The sequence below is a fragment of the Alligator sinensis genome, unplaced genomic scaffold (genome assembly GCF_000455745.1).
Source record: "Alligator sinensis unplaced genomic scaffold, ASM45574v1 scaffold1377_1, whole genome shotgun sequence".
NCBI classification, from domain to species: domain Eukaryota; kingdom Metazoa; phylum Chordata; order Crocodylia; family Alligatoridae; genus Alligator; species Alligator sinensis.
Genome location: NW_005842585.1, coordinates 320,361 through 339,041, shown reverse-complemented (window position 1 = coordinate 339,041; position 18,681 = coordinate 320,361). Strand labels below are relative to the sequence as shown.

Genomic DNA, 18,681 nt, shown 5'->3' with positions numbered 1-18,681 from the left:
TGAATGCCAAACTCTCAATGACTGGGTTGTTGCTGAAACACTTCCCTGAGCCATTTCAGACAGAAACAGCTCATTCCCCCCGATATTTAATAACTCACCGTATTGAAGTTGGGGAATAAGTTGAGAGGGGATGTCCCGTTGAGCCTGAAGGTCAGAAAGTGTTTGATATCCAAGGGCGGGTGCAGGGGATGGCCAGGAATAGGCAATGATGTCAGCAGGGGGCTGTTGTGTCCCGATGGACCTGAACAGGAGGTAAGGACAGGAGGGGAGGGAGAGAGAGAGAGAAAAAGAAAATTTAGATTTCAGTTGCTTAATGAACCTGGATGGAACAAAGGGCAACCCAACCTGGATGAAAAACACTGGTTTTCTCCATTGACTTAAAACAGCAGATCAACACTGTGGTTTGCCAGAGAAGAAGCAATTCAATACTCTCTTGCCAGGTGATCTGGACAAGAGGGTACTGAAATGCTCCAAGACTTCCTGCAGAAAGGCCTAGATATGTCATGCAGTGGGCTTTTGCATCTATATTACTCAGGTGAAGAGAATCCTTTTTTCTGAACCAGCTCTAATAATGAGCAAATGATCACATGATCAGCCAATAATTACTGAGGCCTCTCTCCTGCCATGAGGAGTCAGGGTTGGCTCTGGGAGGGTCCTAGCAGGTTTTGCTATAAGATCAGTGCCTGAGATTGCAGGCTGCTTGGGGCAGGGACCCTGCCTTCCTTTGAGTCGCATACAGCTCTGAGCATACAGACACTTATAAACTATGGAGACACCATGGCAATAAAAGCAATATTAAAGCCAAGTCTAACTCAGGATATGGGGGGAGGGGAGTGTACACCCCTTGGCTAAGAGGCACTGATGTAATTTTCCAGGGTGTTTGACAACCAATGGATAGGTGCCTGGATGCTTTAGGCTTATTTGAGCTGCGAGTACTGGGGAATAGCTCTTCTTCTCCTCCACCCCTGCTATCCTGGATGGAAAACCACTAGGTGATGGTATTCTCCTGCGGACTCTCCCCACCAACTCTTGCTATTCTCTCTGACAGATTATTAGCTCCTATAATAGAACCGCCCACGTCCTGGGTGCCACAAACCAGCTTTGCAGGCTGCCTGGCTTCTTCCCCCGCAGAGTAATTGTGAGCGGTAGTGTGTGATTTAAAATTAGTGTGCAGTTAATAAAGAAAAACCTATAGAAATCAGAGAGAACCTCACAGAAGAGAATGCAAGAAGCTCAGAGCCCTTGTGGATCCTGAGCAAGCTGCATTTAAATCCACACTGAAAGATGAATTGTCACGTGGTAGAGGAATCAAGCCTGCTGTTCTCCACTTTGGCAAACTGCTTCTCTTCCCTTTGCCTTCATTACTACTGCCATCGCTTTTCAAGCAGAGGCTTTTTGTGGGGTTTTAGGTACATGATATGGAACCTGGCTGTATCATCCCTGCTAACCAGCTCTCTCTCCTATGGAAGCAGCTTGAACCAGACTCGTAATTCCACTTCTTCCCAGCACAGAGCACAGGGTAGGAGCTGTACTCTCATCACATGAAAGGACTCATCTGTGTTCCCATGGGATGGTGCTCTAGAGCCACCTGGGCAACATGATACCCCTGGCATGAACCAGCACAAGGCTCCCAGCAGCACTGAAGCCCCTAAGCTACATCATTACCCTTGGTGCCATGAAAAGGGTCTGCACTTTAGTCCTGCATGGTCCTGTGGCAGAGGACAGGATTGATAGGGGAGGAAGGGAGCCAGCAGAGCCCCACTGACATGGACCAGAGCCCCTCACAATACCCTGGGGAGGGGTTAAGGCTTTTGTTTCAGGCCATATATTGGAAGCATCACTCCAGGGTGCTTCACAGAAGCCTCCCCCCAGCACCCACTCTCCATCTGCAGAGCCAAACGCATCAACTTACACTGCCCTTCAGGCTGAGCTGAGCTCAAGATGTCCATCAGAGCCCATAGGCTTATACGAGTTTAAAAGGGGATCCCAGTGCAGCAAACTGAATGGCAACATAACCAAGCACCGAACAACCACGCAGCCTGCAGCAGGTGGTCTCTTTCTGCACCCCAAGGCAGAGCTTATGTTGTACGAAAAGCATGGAGGAGCAGCGCTGCTGTGCCCTGCCTTCAGTTGGACTCCTGGATTGGGACTAGGATATTTCCCCTTGGGACAGGTCACCTGAGAACTACCCAAAGGGAGTTTTGTACTTGCTTGTCCAGTAGTGGATTCGGGCCTCTGTCAGAGTCAGGGAACTGAGGGCACAAACAGATGGCCACATATTCCAGTTTACACGGGTGTCATAGATCCATGTATTGCAGTGGTATCAGGAACAGACGAATGCAGTAGCTGCACTTAGTAGATGGCTATTACTGCATCTCACCACTAGGTGGCAAGAGAGCATCCCTTTCACAAACAGCTCCTCTGGGATGGATTTGCAGACAGACAACACATAAACCCGTATAATTTAAACTGGTGGATTTTTACCCCTGATTCTTTCAGGATTAATTTTACACTGGATTAGATTAAAGACTTTGGTTTAGGACAGTGTGGGGCAAACTTTTTGGCAGGAGTACCACAAATTATCTCTGCCCCCTCCCCAAGTGCCACTCCAATCTGCTTCCCATGCCTGAACTGCTTTCTGCTTCTTGTCCTATGCTCCTTGCCTGATTTGCTGCTTTGCTTTCTGCTGTATCTGCCACTGTGCTGCCTGCACCCTCTCACAGCTGCCCATGCCACTTGTGACACCCGAACAGCAGGCTGGTTTACGGTATTATCTCATCTGTCTGCTGCCTTTTTTTTGAACCAGTGTAATGACTAGTCTGTCCATGCTTTGAGCTAAACAAAGAGAGGTACTTAGCAATATCAGTTTGAAGTCAGGCAGAAGGCAGGATAGATTTGCACCTTACAGACTAGCTAAATCAGAGATTTCAGAAGCAGCAGCTTAATAATGCTTACTTTGCATCTGATGAAGCAAGCCACTGTTTATAAACTCTTATGCATCTATGATTTAGTTAGTCTATAACAGTGTTTCTCAACCTTTTAGGTAGCAAGTACCCCCTAACTTCTGAAAATTTTAATAAGTACCCCAACTCTCAATTTTCCAGGGGATTTTATATTTACAGACTAATGTGTGCCATACGTTGGAAGAAGGGCTGTGTATACAAGTCCGCGATATGACACCTTTTATACTACGGGTGCACAACTCAAGTATGTGTCTGGGCTAGAGCTGTTATAAGCCAAAGCTAGGTGGGCTGAACCCAGTGCCATGAGGGCTGAACCCAGTGCCGTGCAAAGCAAATTATTACTGGGAAATTTAAAGCGCCGTGCAATATGTGGCGCACCAAATTTTTTGCTATGGTTTTGAGAGGAAAAGAGGGCAAGAGAGAGTGAGTGCTGGGGTACCTGCATACCCCCTGCATGTATCTCACATACCCCCAAGGGTATGTGTACCACAGGTTGAGAAACTATGGTCTATAAGGTGCAGATCTATCTTGCCTTCTGCCTGAGCTAAACAAACCATTGATCTGGTTTACTGTGGAAATTCCTATCTTCCCATCTCAGTTAGTAAGTAATAAACACTCACTGATCTGTACTTGAGTCTCTGTAAGAAAACATAATCCCCATCTTTTCCCTTTAGCTTGAATTTATTTTAGGTTCTCTTGGCTTCAACTATAACTTTGAAAACTCGTAAGCCAATAACAGATTCCTGCCTTGTTACAGCTGCCAGGCCTGATCCTTCCACTCCAGCTCTTCCGCCCCCGTCACATCACCACAGAGGAGAAAACATTTCAGTCCCAATTCTGCCCACTCACTGAAACACAACAAATGTTGGCCACGTATTCCCCGGGACACAACACAGATAATGACGTGCGGATCAGAAGCTGTCGACCGGCTTTAAATCACCCCAAGATGCTGAGAGAGTTCAGTGCCATATCTGGATATAACTAGATGCACTTCTGTTTTAAAGAGATCCCAGTGGCTTTGAATGAATCTCTGAAATCACAAATGCGCCATTAATGGAGCCGCACAATTACCTCCGAACTGCTTTATTTACATAAGAGCAGAATGCTTGCTGACAGCATGGAAGCTCATCAGAAAGTTAATGGGTTGGGTCCAGATGAGGCCTTATCTTTGCTGTTTTGTTTGCAAACAGACAGGTGTTTGCAAAGAAAGGAGACTGGTTTAATCTGGGGGTTTCTTTCTTTTGGAAGACAAGGGTCAGGGAGCCAGAGCAAATTTGTTGCATTGGGAGTTGCAGGTATTGAAATATGAGCTACCTGTCTGCCATACCAATGGTGCCTTTGTCTTCCAGCCACTTATCTAGTTCACACCCAGCAATCACTGCCTGGGAGATGAAGCTGCTCTCTGGTGGCAGATGTGTTCTGCGCAGCAGCATAGGTGCAGGAATGTGCATGTAGGCATGGGGAAGAGCAATAAAGACCCCAGTTGCCAAAAAGCTTAGCTATTTGAAGCAATTTGAAGGAGAGCAAAAAGCATCACTACTAGATCCCTGCCTGTGGCTGGGACACCAGAAGAGTTGGGAAATCAACTGCATGCATATTTGGGGGGCAGGGGTGGGGGCATCCAGCTAGCAGTTACTGATTTGGAGTAACCTGCAGGGCTGTTTCAGCCCAGAAGCCCATTTCCCTCCCACACTAACACCCTGCAAATGGAGCTACTGAGAAGAAAAGATAGATGAAAAAGAGCCAGCATCAAAGCCTGAGGAGGGCATGGCCACCCACAATGCTTCAGGGACCCTGGGGGTGTGATCCTGCTGCCTAGTAAAGTCAGGGGAGAGTTATGCCCCCTCCTGCTCCATCACAAACAGCATAGATCAGACCCAAGGTACAGGTGATGCAGGGGGTTGATGTTACCAGGTGCTGATGACTTCCTGGGAGGGGCTAAGTGCCACACCTCCAATAAGAGCTCCACAATCTTTATCATTATTGCTCAGTAACTGCAGACAACACCATAATTATTAAATGAATCAGGGCCCCAACCAAGGCTGAGGGGCCACTGCATAAACACACAGCATGAGGTGGTTCCTGCCCCAGGATCTTCTGGGTCCCTGCCCCAGAAACGCTAAGGTCCATCCTGTAGGCCCATCCTAAAGCCTAACCCATCCTGTAATGGGATGCACACAAGGATGAAGGGATTTGCCCAAGGCCACACAGGACATCTATAGCAGTGCAGGGAACAGGACTCAGGAATCTGAGGGGGTATCTTAGCACAGGACCCTTCTTCTCCTTTAGATACTGCAGAAACCAAAGGATCTTTGCAGAGAACAACAGTGCAGAGCACCTGACATCACTGAGCCCTCCTTGCTCCCACAGTGGAAATGTTACACAGGAATAGGAGCAATCAGTGTCATTGTAAAGACCCTTTCCAAAATGCTTTACGCTCGTCCTATTTAAAGGGATTAAACTGATTTGAGTCCTGTGCATTTGGGATTTTACACAAACTGGGACTGACTGACTCTTTGTGGCTGTGTTATAATGACAAAAAATATGACAATAATCTGCTACTGTATTTTAAGCTACTCCTGTGATCTTAAAGACATGGAGAAATTCTCTGCGTTTGCTATATAAACATAAGCCTTTCCAGTTCCTTGCACACAAAAGAAATTCAACTGAATCAAGCTGTTTAATGTCTAAGAACAAATACCATCACCCCCAGCACTTCGTTCCTTGCACCCAGACGTATTAAAATGCTTTACAAAAGAGATTAGCATTTTTATCCGCATTCTAGAAATGGGGCAAGCCAGAGATGAAGTGACTTGACAAAGGTCACCTGATAGGTCAGTGTCAGAGTCAGGAATAGCACCCTAGTCTCCTTTGTGGGGTTCTATCCACTAGGCAACACTGCCTCATCATAAATAGATTCTAGGCAGCCCGAGAAGGATTGATTTACAAAGGCTGGTGAAATCTCAGTCTCAGTGAAATCAATAGCAAAACTCCTACGGACTTTGCTGGGGCCGGGATTTTGCTTTCAAATGGCTCTAATGTTTTTACAATCCCCCCTCGTGAGTGGTTTCAAACATTTGCACTCCCAGTCAGCATTCCATCCTTGTCTGGAAATACGCTCCAGTGTGTGCTGAAAGCCTCTGCTGGATTTGGGTCTTAATCTGATGATTGAAGGGGTCAGTTCTGATTTATTTCAGACTCTCTACTGACATATACCCAGTGGATCAGGCAGCCGTGTTGGGAATCAGAAACCCAAACTTTGAAAGATTTGCTAATTTCAGGGAAAAATAAAATAAAACAAAAAGAACCTTGGACACAGAGGCCCTACAGGCAAAAGTGACCTCTTTCTGGGAGAATGCATGCATTTTCATTTTTTTTATCTGTATAGGAGCTATCCCTGAGCCTTTTTTCACTTCAGGGCAAAAAATTAGATTTTGCTTCATCAGGCGTGCATTGACTGAATTAATTCCAAAGTCACCCAGGAGGGAAATCTGGGAAACAGCATAATAAATAAATAAATAGAGATGATCATCATCCTAATAGGGGGGAGGGAGGGTGGGGGGATAAAGCAAAACCAAACAAAAATGGGTAAATGACACATAATTAACCTTCTGAGGCGTGAAACGGCATTTCTGCATCATATCCTCTGAGATGGCAAAGCACAGCATCCAGGGGGATTGGAGCCCCTTAGGGAATCCCTCCACCCCCCATGTCCCCCATCCTTTTTACATGCAATTATGCTAATTCTAGAGAAATTAACAGCACTGGAACAACTGTGCTTGGGACTGGACAGCAAGGGCTTCCATGCAGCTTTGTCGGCAACTTTCCATCCATTTATTTGTCTCTTTTTTTTTAAATAAAAGAACTATTCCATATCACATGGTGAGAAACGATGCTGGCAAATTAACATCCCTGCCCCTGCTAGTGGTAATGGAATAAATAGATCTTGCAGCTGAGCAAATGCAATTGCTTCGCTGTGCAGAGAGAACATGGCTGCTGCCAGCACGGTCTCCCTGATGCATGGGAGCTGAAAGGGTTCTTAGTTCCACGAGGGAGAGCTTGTAACTAAACTGGAGATAGGAGCGAGGCTTCACTGAGATGACTTCTGAACTAGAGCTCCTTGGGAAAACCCCACATAAGGAGCATTTTTAATTATGCTTGTTGCTAGCAGCCAGAACCCAAAGACATGATACAGTAAAGCATGTGCTTGACTTCAGTCTCATGTTCAATGCTTTGCTGAACTGGGCCTTCAAAAAGGGAGCCTTGTTCTTGCTTCCTTTGGTAAGTTGGGACTTAGGTCTGTTTTTTACAGTAGCTCTGAGAAGCCCCAGCCAAGACAAGGCTGTGTTGTGCTAGCTAGGCACTGTACGAAGTGTAGTAAGAGAATGGGATCTTCCCTGAAAAGTTTGCCATCTATGCAGACAAGACAAGCACAATGGGAGACGGGTGGAATGCCCCAAATATCATCCCCATTCCAGCTGAAATCTAGAGGGATTAAGTGATTTGTCCAAAGCCATCTAGTGAGTCTTTAGCAGAGCTGGGGAAAGATTCCAGATCCTCATGACCCTGTCACTCTTGCTCTGGCTCCCTCAGGGCACATCACACATGTTGCACAAGGTAATGCTCTTTAGTGCTTGGAGCAAGATACTGTGAACCAGGACTCCTGGTTTCTTCTACTGACTCACTCTATGACCGTACACAAATCTCTTCACCTCTCCAAGCTTGCCTCTATCAGTACACAGGGATGATGTTTAAGGCATCCTAGTACTGTATCAAAGGACAAGGGTGATGTCAAAGCAGAGGTGGGGAAAAGACAGAGATGGCAACAAGCTGCTCCGATGCATAGGTGTAGAATGTACCCTTTCTGAGCCATTTACCATCCACCCGTGATGCAGCAGGCAGGGTTGGGAAGCAAGGGATTCAGGAGTCAAAGGGCTGCACTGATCACCCTTCAGGGTTACCCCAAGTCTGGGAGTGTGACTAAGCCTGTTTTGAATCCAGGAATATTTTTGTGGGTGGAAATGATCCTCTCAGGGTGGCATCTCATCAGATCGCAAGACAAATCATCTTGCCTACCTATCACTTCGCTCCCAGAACTGAGAACCTGGTAGAAAGGCAAGAGCCAATGATCCATCCAGATAGCCTGCCCCTCAATCACGGCTCCATGCCACTTAGGCTTCAGTGACAGTCATAACACAACAAAACTTATGATGGTGCTAGCCCTGCGTAGAAAAGTAAGGTGAGGGGGCACCTGTCTCAATCGAAAAGCTGATAGGACTGGACTAATGGGAGTGAACACAGTTGCTAACATGGGACATGTCATTAAATAGCAGAGCACCATGACACGTGAATGAGCCAGGGGAATGGCATTCACCCCATCCCAGGAAACTGAGGCAGGATCTGCCATTGGACAGCTGCTCTCCAGCTCCTCCATCCATAATCCACTACCTGCTTTATATCTAGCTGGGACCCTCTTCCTATTCAACAATACGGGACAGGCAGAGTGGTGATGTTCCTTCAGACTAATGACTCGCATCCTAGGGTGCTCAGATGTCCTGACCTCCAAGCCCGTGCTTTAACTCTCTAAGCAACATGACCAAGGCCAAGAGCCCAGTTCATTTGTGAAGGGACAACATAAACATTTGGGTTGTCTTCTTTGTCTTTGTTGTCATCTTCGTTTTAGTCTCTTCTTATTATTAAACAGGATTCTATAGGAACTGCCCCAACTCCCAGCACAAAACGGTAGGTACAGATTCAAACCACCAGTGCAGACCATCAAGGTAACCGGACTTTCATATAAAGGTGCTGGAACTGCGGCACAGCACTAGCTGGTGCAGTAAGTGGGGAGGGGCTGGAGTCTCCTTTTACGTCACGAGATTTGCATTGTGAGGCTAAAACTACCAACTAACTTGGCTGGAGTTAATTTCTACTCCATAAATGAGTTACTGCCTTCTAGGAAGCCTACAGCTTCCTACCGATCTTTATGCTTGGTCTACGGGGAGAATATTTGCAGCCATGGATGCAAATGCACTACCTTTGCGTAAGACGAACCTATGCCAACGGGTTACTGGTAGAAGCAGCAATGAGTCTGAACCCTGCTCTGCACAGTGCAGCCTGCCCCCATTATCAGGGTGTAGAGGGGTAAAACAACATCAGTTTCCATCATGCAGACAGGGCCTAGGAAGCTGGGGAATTAGCACTCCCACGCTTGTGCTCATAGGCTGCCTATGACAAGGTTATCTTGCCACACAACTTCCTCTAACATGGTTTTAGCCCTGCCCCTACCTCTGCTGGGAGTGAAATGCCAGCAGCAGCTGAGGGCTGTATTTTTAGCTATTAATTAGACACCCAATTAAAAGGATTTGCTTTGGCAAGAAGGCAGAGCCTGAATTCCATCTAGGATGACATGACCTTATTAGAGAGGAGTGGCACGGCCATCAGAAAGAGAAACTTGGTTGATGAATGGGCTTAAGGTGCAGGATCTCCCAGCTATGAAAATTATCTTTCTTCCTATTTGTTCAGTGCAGGCCAATGTGAGGGGGCAGTGGACATCAGTGGTTGGGTGACACTATGTCCCTGACTTTCTTTCTGGTTTGCTGAAGGAATCTCTACCTCCTTGGGAAATGCCAACCCTGCATCACATACAGGATCTGATGCAGCAAAGGACTTCTGCACACACAATTGCCATTGAAGCCAATGGAGCTTCAAAGCAGATGCTTAAATGGTTTGCTGCATAGGGATGCACTTAAGTTCTTTCCTAAATTGGTCTGAGACATCCAGCAACTGCTGCAGCAACAGAAAAGAGTGAGACCAGTTTTTCCAAGGAGGGGTCCGAATGGCAGGGGTAGCTCCATTCTACCATGAGGGTCGTGGCTCTACAGTGAGATATCCAAGCACCTTTCAGATGAGATTCCCCAAGAACCTGCAATCCAGTTGAACTTATGCTGTCAGGTTTTCAAACTGTCCCCCTCTTCCTGTGGTAGGAGAACACCCACTCCCGGTATACAGCAAATACTGCATGTCAACAGAGCTAAGAAAATAATTTCTTCTGTGAAACAAATTTCATGGCTCTTGAGGCCCCAAAGAACCTTTTGAGCGGGGTGGCCAACCCACAGCACATGTGCTACAAGCAGCCTCCATGTGGCAAGCAGCTGGTCAGGTAGGAAACAGAAAGCAGATCAGCACATGGGACAGAGAGCAGAAAGCAGAGCAGCAGGTGGGGTGGGGAGCACAGGAGAAAGCAGAAAGCAGAGCAGAAAATGGAGCAGAGGAAGGAGGTGGGAGTGGCACTCTGGAAGCGTGTGGGGCTTAGCTTATGGCATGTCTACTAAAAATGCTAACTAATCTAGTCTGATCACTCTTGTAACATGAGCCACAGAAGTTCCCCCAGTGATTCCCACACCAAGCCAGACCACCCATTTGAGCTGCAACATGCATGTTGGAAAGATACTCAACCTTAAAGACAGCAAGTGATGGGAACCCCATTCTACCCACAGGTAAGTCATTCTGATGACTAAGTACCCTGCCCAACTCTGTGACATGTATGCTCTCCACAGCCTAAAGGCACACAAGCCATCCTGCTGACTTTAAACATGTGTGAGCACTATGCCGAAGTGGGGCCTAAAAGTACCCATGGCCACGGTTTGAGCTGCACTTGCTCTGGAAGGACTCCAACCTCCAAACCTTCCTACCCAGCACCATGCCCAAAGGAAACACTTCACTTTTGCGGCATATTTTCTCCGAAGTCCCCTTTAAAACAGATCTGCTGCACTCTGCTTGATCCAGCATCCATGTGGAAGCTTCCGAGGCCTCCCTGAGCAAAGATGCTGTTGCTCATGCCTCCATCAGGCTTTGCCAAGGACACGTTTTCATGCTTACAGCTCTGCCACAGAGTAGCAGTTGGCAGATGCTTTGCACAAGGCAGATGGAGGCAGCAGCAGTTTGTTTACACAGAAACAATCTGGTTCTCTTGCGTTCTGTAGGGGATCTGCGGAAACGATGATGGTTTCCAATGCCTGACCTCCGGATTTGAAATCTCTGCCCTTCCCCAGGCTGCTCAGACTAAATTCAGTTCAACTGTTTGAAGCAGACCCTTGGGAACTGCTTTCAATCCCAAAGACTGTAGTTCAAAGCACTGGAACGGGCATGGGTACCAGGGTGCTGTAAAAGGACCAAGCATCTGAAACTCTGTGGGAGGCTTGGTAATTTACAGGATTTGGCTCAATCAAGAGCATAACCAGCTGTATCTTCAGCTATTGTAATAACAAGCAGATTGAACCAGAGATCCAATACAATATACAAACAGCAGCTTATACTTAGATTTAAGGCCAGGGGACTGGGCCTATATCTGAGCCTCTGCCTGCAGACCTGTTTTTGGGCTGCTGTTTCCAAGTCCCCCAAGAAGAGATGGTAGGGGGGCTTTTTGGTGGAGTTAAGTCCTTGGCCTCCAAGTTGTGATACGTCAGTGGAAATCACAGCAGGATCAGGACTAAAACACACTCTGGAGTCTCAGCCCAGCTTTCTCAAGAGAGGACACTGCTTCTGTGCAACATGCTGCTCTTAACTGTTTTAAGGGAGGGGCCTTGGACATACATTCTGAAGCCAGCTAAAACAACCCCTGCCAATCTGTGGCCAAAGCCTGTGATGAATACTGCGCTGCTCCTCTTTTTCCATGCCTTGATTGGTCACAAACAGGTCTCTTCCTTCCCTTATGCATTTCAGGAGAACAACCTTATAAGAATTTGTTTACCAGATCAATGAGATAAGCCAAGATTCAAATGTATCAGTGAAAAAAAATGCCTATGATCCTGCAGTTCTCACCCAAATATGTGCACAACCAAGCCAACATTACCAGATCTAACAACTGTACTGAGGATGTGGAAGGCTAGGGACTCAACAGCTGCTTTCAACATGCACTAAAGATGGAAATCTTTGGTTTCATTGTTTCCAGACACACAGTTCTCTGTGCTTCTGTGCAATCTAAGGACACCCATCATCCAAGGGTTAGAGTGCAGTACTACTTTGGAAAGGGACCCTGTGCCAACAGCTCCACTGACTTTCATGCATATTAGCTCCTGCAGTTCATGCATAATGCATTTATAAAGTAAGAGACTTCTCCTCCCCACGAAATATCCACTTCTGCAAACTCAATGCCATTCCTTATTTGTGCATTGTCACAAGTAATAAAGATCCTGGAGGCCAACCCATATCCTTAGTGACTGATGTTTCTGTGATTCCACCAAAGGTTGCTAAGGTTGGCTGTAATTCTACATATAAAATTCATACTCCATGGGTTAGGTAGGGGAATAATTTAGGGAAAGGCTACTGGACAAGATTGTCCTTATTGCTGGCCATACTGCATGACCCCAAAGAACCTAAGCTGACCAGGAGTTTGAAAAATGAGCAGTGATGGGTAGGGAACAGTCCACATCTTTCTCTTTTGCAAACTGAGTTTTAGTCTGGAAAGCCATTTTTGCAGAGCCACTTTGCCAAGCAGATTCACCTTTTAACCACAGAAGAGGCAGAAAAATTCCAGGTTAGCCAGAATCCTGGAAGTGAGATATACCAACTGTAGCTCCTTTCCACTGTATGGAGTAGATCTCTCTCTTGCTTAGTTTGTCTTTGTTATCAAGCAGTTCCTTGGTTTCTACTGGTTAAATACAAAACCCATTTTCCATGCACACAACAGAACCTCCCCGCCTCTCGCAACTTCCACGCGCTGCCAGTTATTTCTTCAATGGGCTACCTGGAAGGTTTCCCATTCTGGAAGGAGGTGGGTGCTGGCAGGGACAATGCCAAGCCCATACTCTGTCAAGAGTAAAAGCTTCTCTAGGAGTATTTTTACCAGTGTGCTGCAAAAATAAAATGGGAGAGGGGCAGAAGTCAAGGGGCAGAACTTTAACCACACTGACGCACCATAAAGCATTTGTTTAATTTAGCCAAAGAAGAAGAATGGTTTTGGCTAGAGACCACTTGTGTAAGCAAGAAAGTAGCTGAATGTCTCTCTCTGTGTTCAGTTACCTTATGTGAAAAAAACCCCTCTCTTTCTCCTAGACTTTGCTATAAAAATGCTACAGAGCTACACGTGTGTGTGTGTGTGTGTGTGTGTGTGTGTGTGTGTGTGTGTGTACGTACACAACAAAATGGGGCTCTGATTTCTGAGGCCTTCTGGTGCTACTGTCATACAAATAATAAATACATGAATGATAAGGAGACTGTAGCTTGAAGGATTTTAAAAGTGGAGCCAACAAGCACAAAATAAATGACATTTTCAAGGCAACATTTATTTGTGATTTGGGTCCAGAGACTGCACTGACACTGTGTGGGAGAACGGTACTAGCGTCTTGTACAGAGGTGTCAGAGTGACCCAAAGGCAGCATGTGGGGTGCACCAGATGGCCCTATACACTGCATGTGGTGCCCACTCCCGCTTGTGTTCTGGAGCAGCAGAGTGGCTGCCCCACAGTGGAAGTGGCTTCAGGGCCATGCAGCATAGCTCTGGAGACTGAAACAGGATGGGGCTGCACACCATGCCTGCTTCAGCTGCTCCAGGACACACACTGGATCTGGAATGTGGGGATAGTTTGTAAGCCCAGTCCAGCCAGTGGACCAGCACAGTGCTACTCATCTGGTCCACAGGGATGAGTTTGAAACCCCTGGTCTAGCACCATGGAGCCCTGTTAACAACCTCTAGGCACTGTTAGAGCACAAACCAGAGCCATCTTCACCACGAACGTGTCTATAGTTTACCAGTACACAGCTGGCATCCAGGGCAAATTGCTCTGGGAAGGAAAAGACATAATTCTATTACCCTTGATGGAACTGGGCTCACTCACTCTAGAGTGGAATTTGGCCACAAGCAGTAAAGAGATCTCAGAGGCAATGTATCTGAGCTACTTCTACTGCATCTGAATCGCCACAGGAGAAATACCACACATGAAAACATTTACAGGATAGCAAAGTCAAGAACCTCTGTTATAGCAGTGACAGGTCAGATCTGGAATACCCGGACCCTCATCCCATCACAGAAGTGGTGCACATTACTTGTTAACACTAGGAATCTGGGACCCAGGGAAAATTTCTCTTCTTTCCACTGGTCTTTGGTTCAAGGTCTAAATGGAACCACCCGCACAGGCGCATAAGAGGATGATGTGGCGATAAGGAAGCTCTGATGCTTTAGTTTGCCATCAAGGTAAGGGATATGATACTGCTGAGCACGGGAACCTGGAGGCCTTGTCGGGTTTCCTGTTGCCCCACTGTTGACAGCTATTCTTGACAAACAAGCATCGTTCTCAGGACGTACAAGCATTCAAGTGACGTGATGTTAGTTCAAAGTTTCGACTTTATTGCAAATTAAAACCAGTAATAAGGGTCTTTCTTCCCCCTTCTACAGAACTAAGAAAAGCACCCCGAGTAAGGTAAAAACAAACATAGGCTTGTATAATTAACGAAGAGAACACATGCCATGCAACAAATTCTATCTGGACTTGGTTACAATTCTTGCACATTTGTGTACCGATCCAATAAAAAGCTGCCATTTCACTAAACTGTCATGGTTTGAGAAAACCTCACTCACTTCAAGGTGAAGGAATGTTCAAAAAGAAAAATCAACCAACGCAAACAAAAACTCAAGCTTGTTCATAAGGTAGATGTTAAAAGGCTCATTCTTTGGTTGCAAGATTGCAAAAGTCTTAGACTGCAATGGAAAGGTCAGGTATATGGTACTATTTTGAAAAACAAGGAATTATTTATTACTTTTTGGACCCCGTATATAATTTATTCTGTCACTGCAAACCAAACCAAACCAAACCAAACCCTCCTTTTAGATATCTTTGTACTTTAACACTAGGAAAGGTAAGATAGATTTATTTAATATATATATTTATATATATGTTGTGTATATATATATATATATATATATATTATATATATATATGTACACACACATATATACATAATGATGCATTTAAAAGTTAATGTTTCCTTGGTGATTACAATATCATTTTTCTAAATTGCTCGCAGTTGCAATGATCACAAACTGATTCCAACACTAAAAATATTTTGTGCTGTGTGCAAGGAATTTCAACAAGACACTGCTAGGCATTATCAGATTTGTGACAGAGCTAGAAAGAAATGCTGTCTCGGTGTTCATTCTCCAGGCTCCAAAGAGTAAAAATTGGTTATTTTTGTGGAACATCAAGAAAAAAAAGCTGCCAGGTATCAGTGTGCAAAAGCAATGTAACATTTGAGCTCAAGACATGAGGTTTTTTTCCCTTAATAAAGACAGGAAAGATAAAGTGATTCTAAATGCTATTTGGAATTTAAGAGAATGGATACATTTAAGACAGTGATTCTCAACCAGCATACCGTAGCACCCTGGGGTGCTGCGAGATCTTTTCAGGGGTGCTACAGGGTGCCACATGATGTTAGCACTGTTGGGTGTGCAAATATGATTCACAAAAGAAACGCAATGATTTTAAACAAGAATCCATACATTTAAAAAGTTCTGACCTGTTGTAGTCTTTTTGAGTTCTTTGCAATAGAAAAACGACTATATTATTTTTCCATGATCAAAAAAAATGAGTGAAAATTCAGAGCTAACATTTTCTGAGGGTGCCTTGAGTCTAAGGAGGGGTGCCTTTAACCTAACAAGGGGTTCCTTGAGCCTAACAAGGTTGAGAACCACCGATTTAAGAAAGCAGGAAAAAAGAGTCAGCTGATTCAATCAAACTTTTTTGGGTTGTCAGGACTGAAACAGATTTAGAAAAGAATCCCTCTTCCTGCTTAAAAGTAGGACTCACACCAAAAGTCCCAACATGGAACAGGAAATACTTGTAACATTTCCCAATTATTCCTGGAACCTGTAACACATGGTCCTCTGATCAGATACGGCAGGAGTAGCAAAGCAGTGGGACAAACAGGGATAAAACGGAACAAAACAAAATTTAGCCATTAATATTCTAGTTTCAGTGTAAGGCCTCATACCCCATCAACAGGGTTATGTTATCTCAAAGTCAAAAATATTTTACGCTTTCACATTCTGTTGCCCAAAAGGGTGGCTCAGTTAACCTGTGCCATGATAAAACTGGATTCTCTCATACTTTCATAATACTCAATGGCTAATGCAAAGTCAAACTCATTGATGGTGGGCCCATCTATGGCGATCTTCATGAGGTTGGACAGGCCTTCATCTTTTGCATAGCGCCACCGGCTGCGTTTCATGAGTTCCCTCCCCCGGTTAATTTTCTCATAAAGCACTGAGCCAAGAGGCAAGGCCAGAGCAATGGCAGCCAGGACGGCAAAGTCAGGAAAGAGCTCATGCATTTCAGAATTGCTGTAAACCAGCTTGATGCACAGATCCTTGAAGGACAGCTGGCTGAGGCTAAACACTATCCGTTTGAAGAGGGGAAAATCATTTAGAGCCCTCTCGCTCACCACCAGCCGGGAATATGCCTGCAAGAGGAAGTTCAGCTCACTGATACCATAGCTGCTGATATCATCCAAAGACTGAGGGTAGCACTTGGGGTTAAAGATGGCAGAGAACGAGTTGACTGCCTCCAGGACATTGCTAGGGAACCGATCCAGCAGGCTGTCCCTCACACTCTCAAGGTAGGTCTCCTTCAAGTGCTCAAAGTTTTTCAGGTGCACTTTGGAGCAGTTGGCCAGCTCCACTCCTTTGTAGTAGAACCTGCTCTCATCCTCACGGTCTTCCCGGGGGTGCTCATTCATCTCATTAAGGAACTCCTGGAAGTTCTGGCCACTGGTGATCTTCTGGGCTTGCAGAGTGGTGGCGGTAGCGGAGACGATGGGTTTGAGGATGGAGAGGTCAAAATCCTCAATTTGGAAGAACCGGCTTAGCTTCTGGAAGATGGGGAGGACATCCAGGAGGATCTTGGTGAATGCCACAAACTGGAACTTCTTGAGCTCTTCACAGAGGCCAAATGCCACAGGGGACCTCTCTGACTCACTCTCCAACAGAAGCACCAGTGTGGGCCATGAGGAATCGATAGCTTCCACTGCTGGGAAGATGGAAGTCCAGTGGATGGTCTTAGGGTCCTCTAGGTCTATCTCGCACAGATCCAGGACACTCTGCAGCTCTTGGAGGCTGTTACTCTCCCCTTTGAAGTTGGAGTAGAGTCTGTAAACAGCATCTACTGTAGTTTCATACTTCTGGACATACTCTATATTAATGCCACTCTCAGAGGGTAGAAGGGAGTTTCTATGGGATATGCAGTGCATCTCGGTGAGGAGGGGACACATGGACTTCAGCTTAGTCCCCACCCCGTTAAGCCTGTCAGCCATCAGAGAAGAGCTGTCAGAGCTGAGCCACGTGATCTTCATGGTGGGAACTCCAAAAGAATGCATTACCTCAACCACTTTGTCTGCTACAGTAGATGCCTCCCCAGCTGGCAGCTCAAAACTGCCCAGGAACGTGATTGAGGTCTGCCCATTGCACGGTGAGACCGTGGTTGTAAACATGATGAGGTTCCGATGCTCCATGACATCGACCGTCTCGTCCACCACCAGGCCAATGAACGGTGAGGCTTTCATCTTGTGCCTGTCTTCGTTGTGAAGGACTTTGACGATCGCTGCCTGGGCCAGTTAATGAAGCAGCAGGAAGTTGGGAGTGGGTGCGGGAGGAGAAAAAAATTAAAATGAATTTCAAAAGCACATGGGAGATATGCAGCACCCGTGACAAGACAAACAACTTCAAGGTGTACAGACAGATCTGATCTTGCTTAAACCAGCGTATGTAGCTCTGATTCAGGAAAGCACATTGCTTTTCAATGAGTTTTAAGATAAAATTTTCCAAAGGACTGAAGTGATGTGGAACTCTACACTATGTTTTCCAAAGCAAGTACATGGGAATCAATGAAAACCAATGGTATTTTGGCTAACAGTTAAAAATGTATCTCCATAACAAACCAAAGTCCCTCCGTCTTTTGATGAATCTTAGGTTTTTAAGAGTTCAAACTATTTTTTTTAAATAGACTGCGATGCTTCTAAAAATTCAGCTTCTGGTTCATAAGCTTCTTAAGAAACAGTGAAAGGCAATAGGACTTGGGCACTTTTTACCCTGAAAAATGTGCTTCAAAATGCTTAGGCACCTTTACTGACATAGATTTTACCTGGAGTTCTAGCTTACATTTGGAGTAACTCTACTGGAAATCCCATAGAGTAACAGATAACAGGGTCTAGCTCTTGGTATTTAGCATCTTTTACATGAGAACTTCAATGGAAGTCATCCAGGCAACTCTTATTTCACAAAATAATACATGCTGCAATATTTGATCATAATGGTCCAATCCCTTTCATGTCATGTTCTTGCTTCCTGGTAGCATGAGGGAAATGACTTAGTCCTAAAATTATTCCACTAGAGCAGGGGTAGGCTTGAAAGCCTTATGCTGGGTCAGAGGTGGGTAGGCTCTCTGACCCAGTCCCCACTGCTGCTTGTCCCTGTGGTGGCACGGGAGAGTGCCCATAGCCAAAGCTGCCTGATGCTGAAGCCCCTAATATGTGGGTGAGATTCAGTGCTTCCATGGGCTGGGTCTGGTCCATTGGATCTGTGCATTAGAGTTCTAATGTTCATGCCAATGTGGTGGTGTTTGTGCCAATTACTTTAAGATCCTGCAGCATTAGTATTATTATTGTTGTGGTCAAAAAGGTGGGACCGAGTTCAAACAGGTTTGGTGCCATTGTTGTGGGTACTGCACAGAGAG

The 18,681-nt window shown here is 45.7% G+C and overlaps 1 protein-coding gene across 9 annotated transcripts in view; it reads right to left on the bottom strand.

The window, feature by feature from the left end:
- LOC102384715 (zinc finger protein 385C) overlaps nt 1-18,681 on the bottom strand; it is a 225,075-nt gene that overhangs the window by 43,311 nt on the left and 163,083 nt on the right. For 5 of the 9 annotated variants that reach the window (XM_014524249.2, XM_025214511.1, XM_014524247.2 and 2 more), the window contains exon 3: nt 99-241. In XM_014524249.2, coding sequence (XP_014379735.1) covers nt 99-241 — 143 coding nt within the window. Of the gene's footprint in view, nt 1-98; nt 242-14,933; nt 17,555-18,681 lie in introns of those variants that run through there. The other 4 variants (XM_025214508.1, XM_025214507.1, XM_025214510.1 and 1 more) reach the window with 1 other exon arrangement.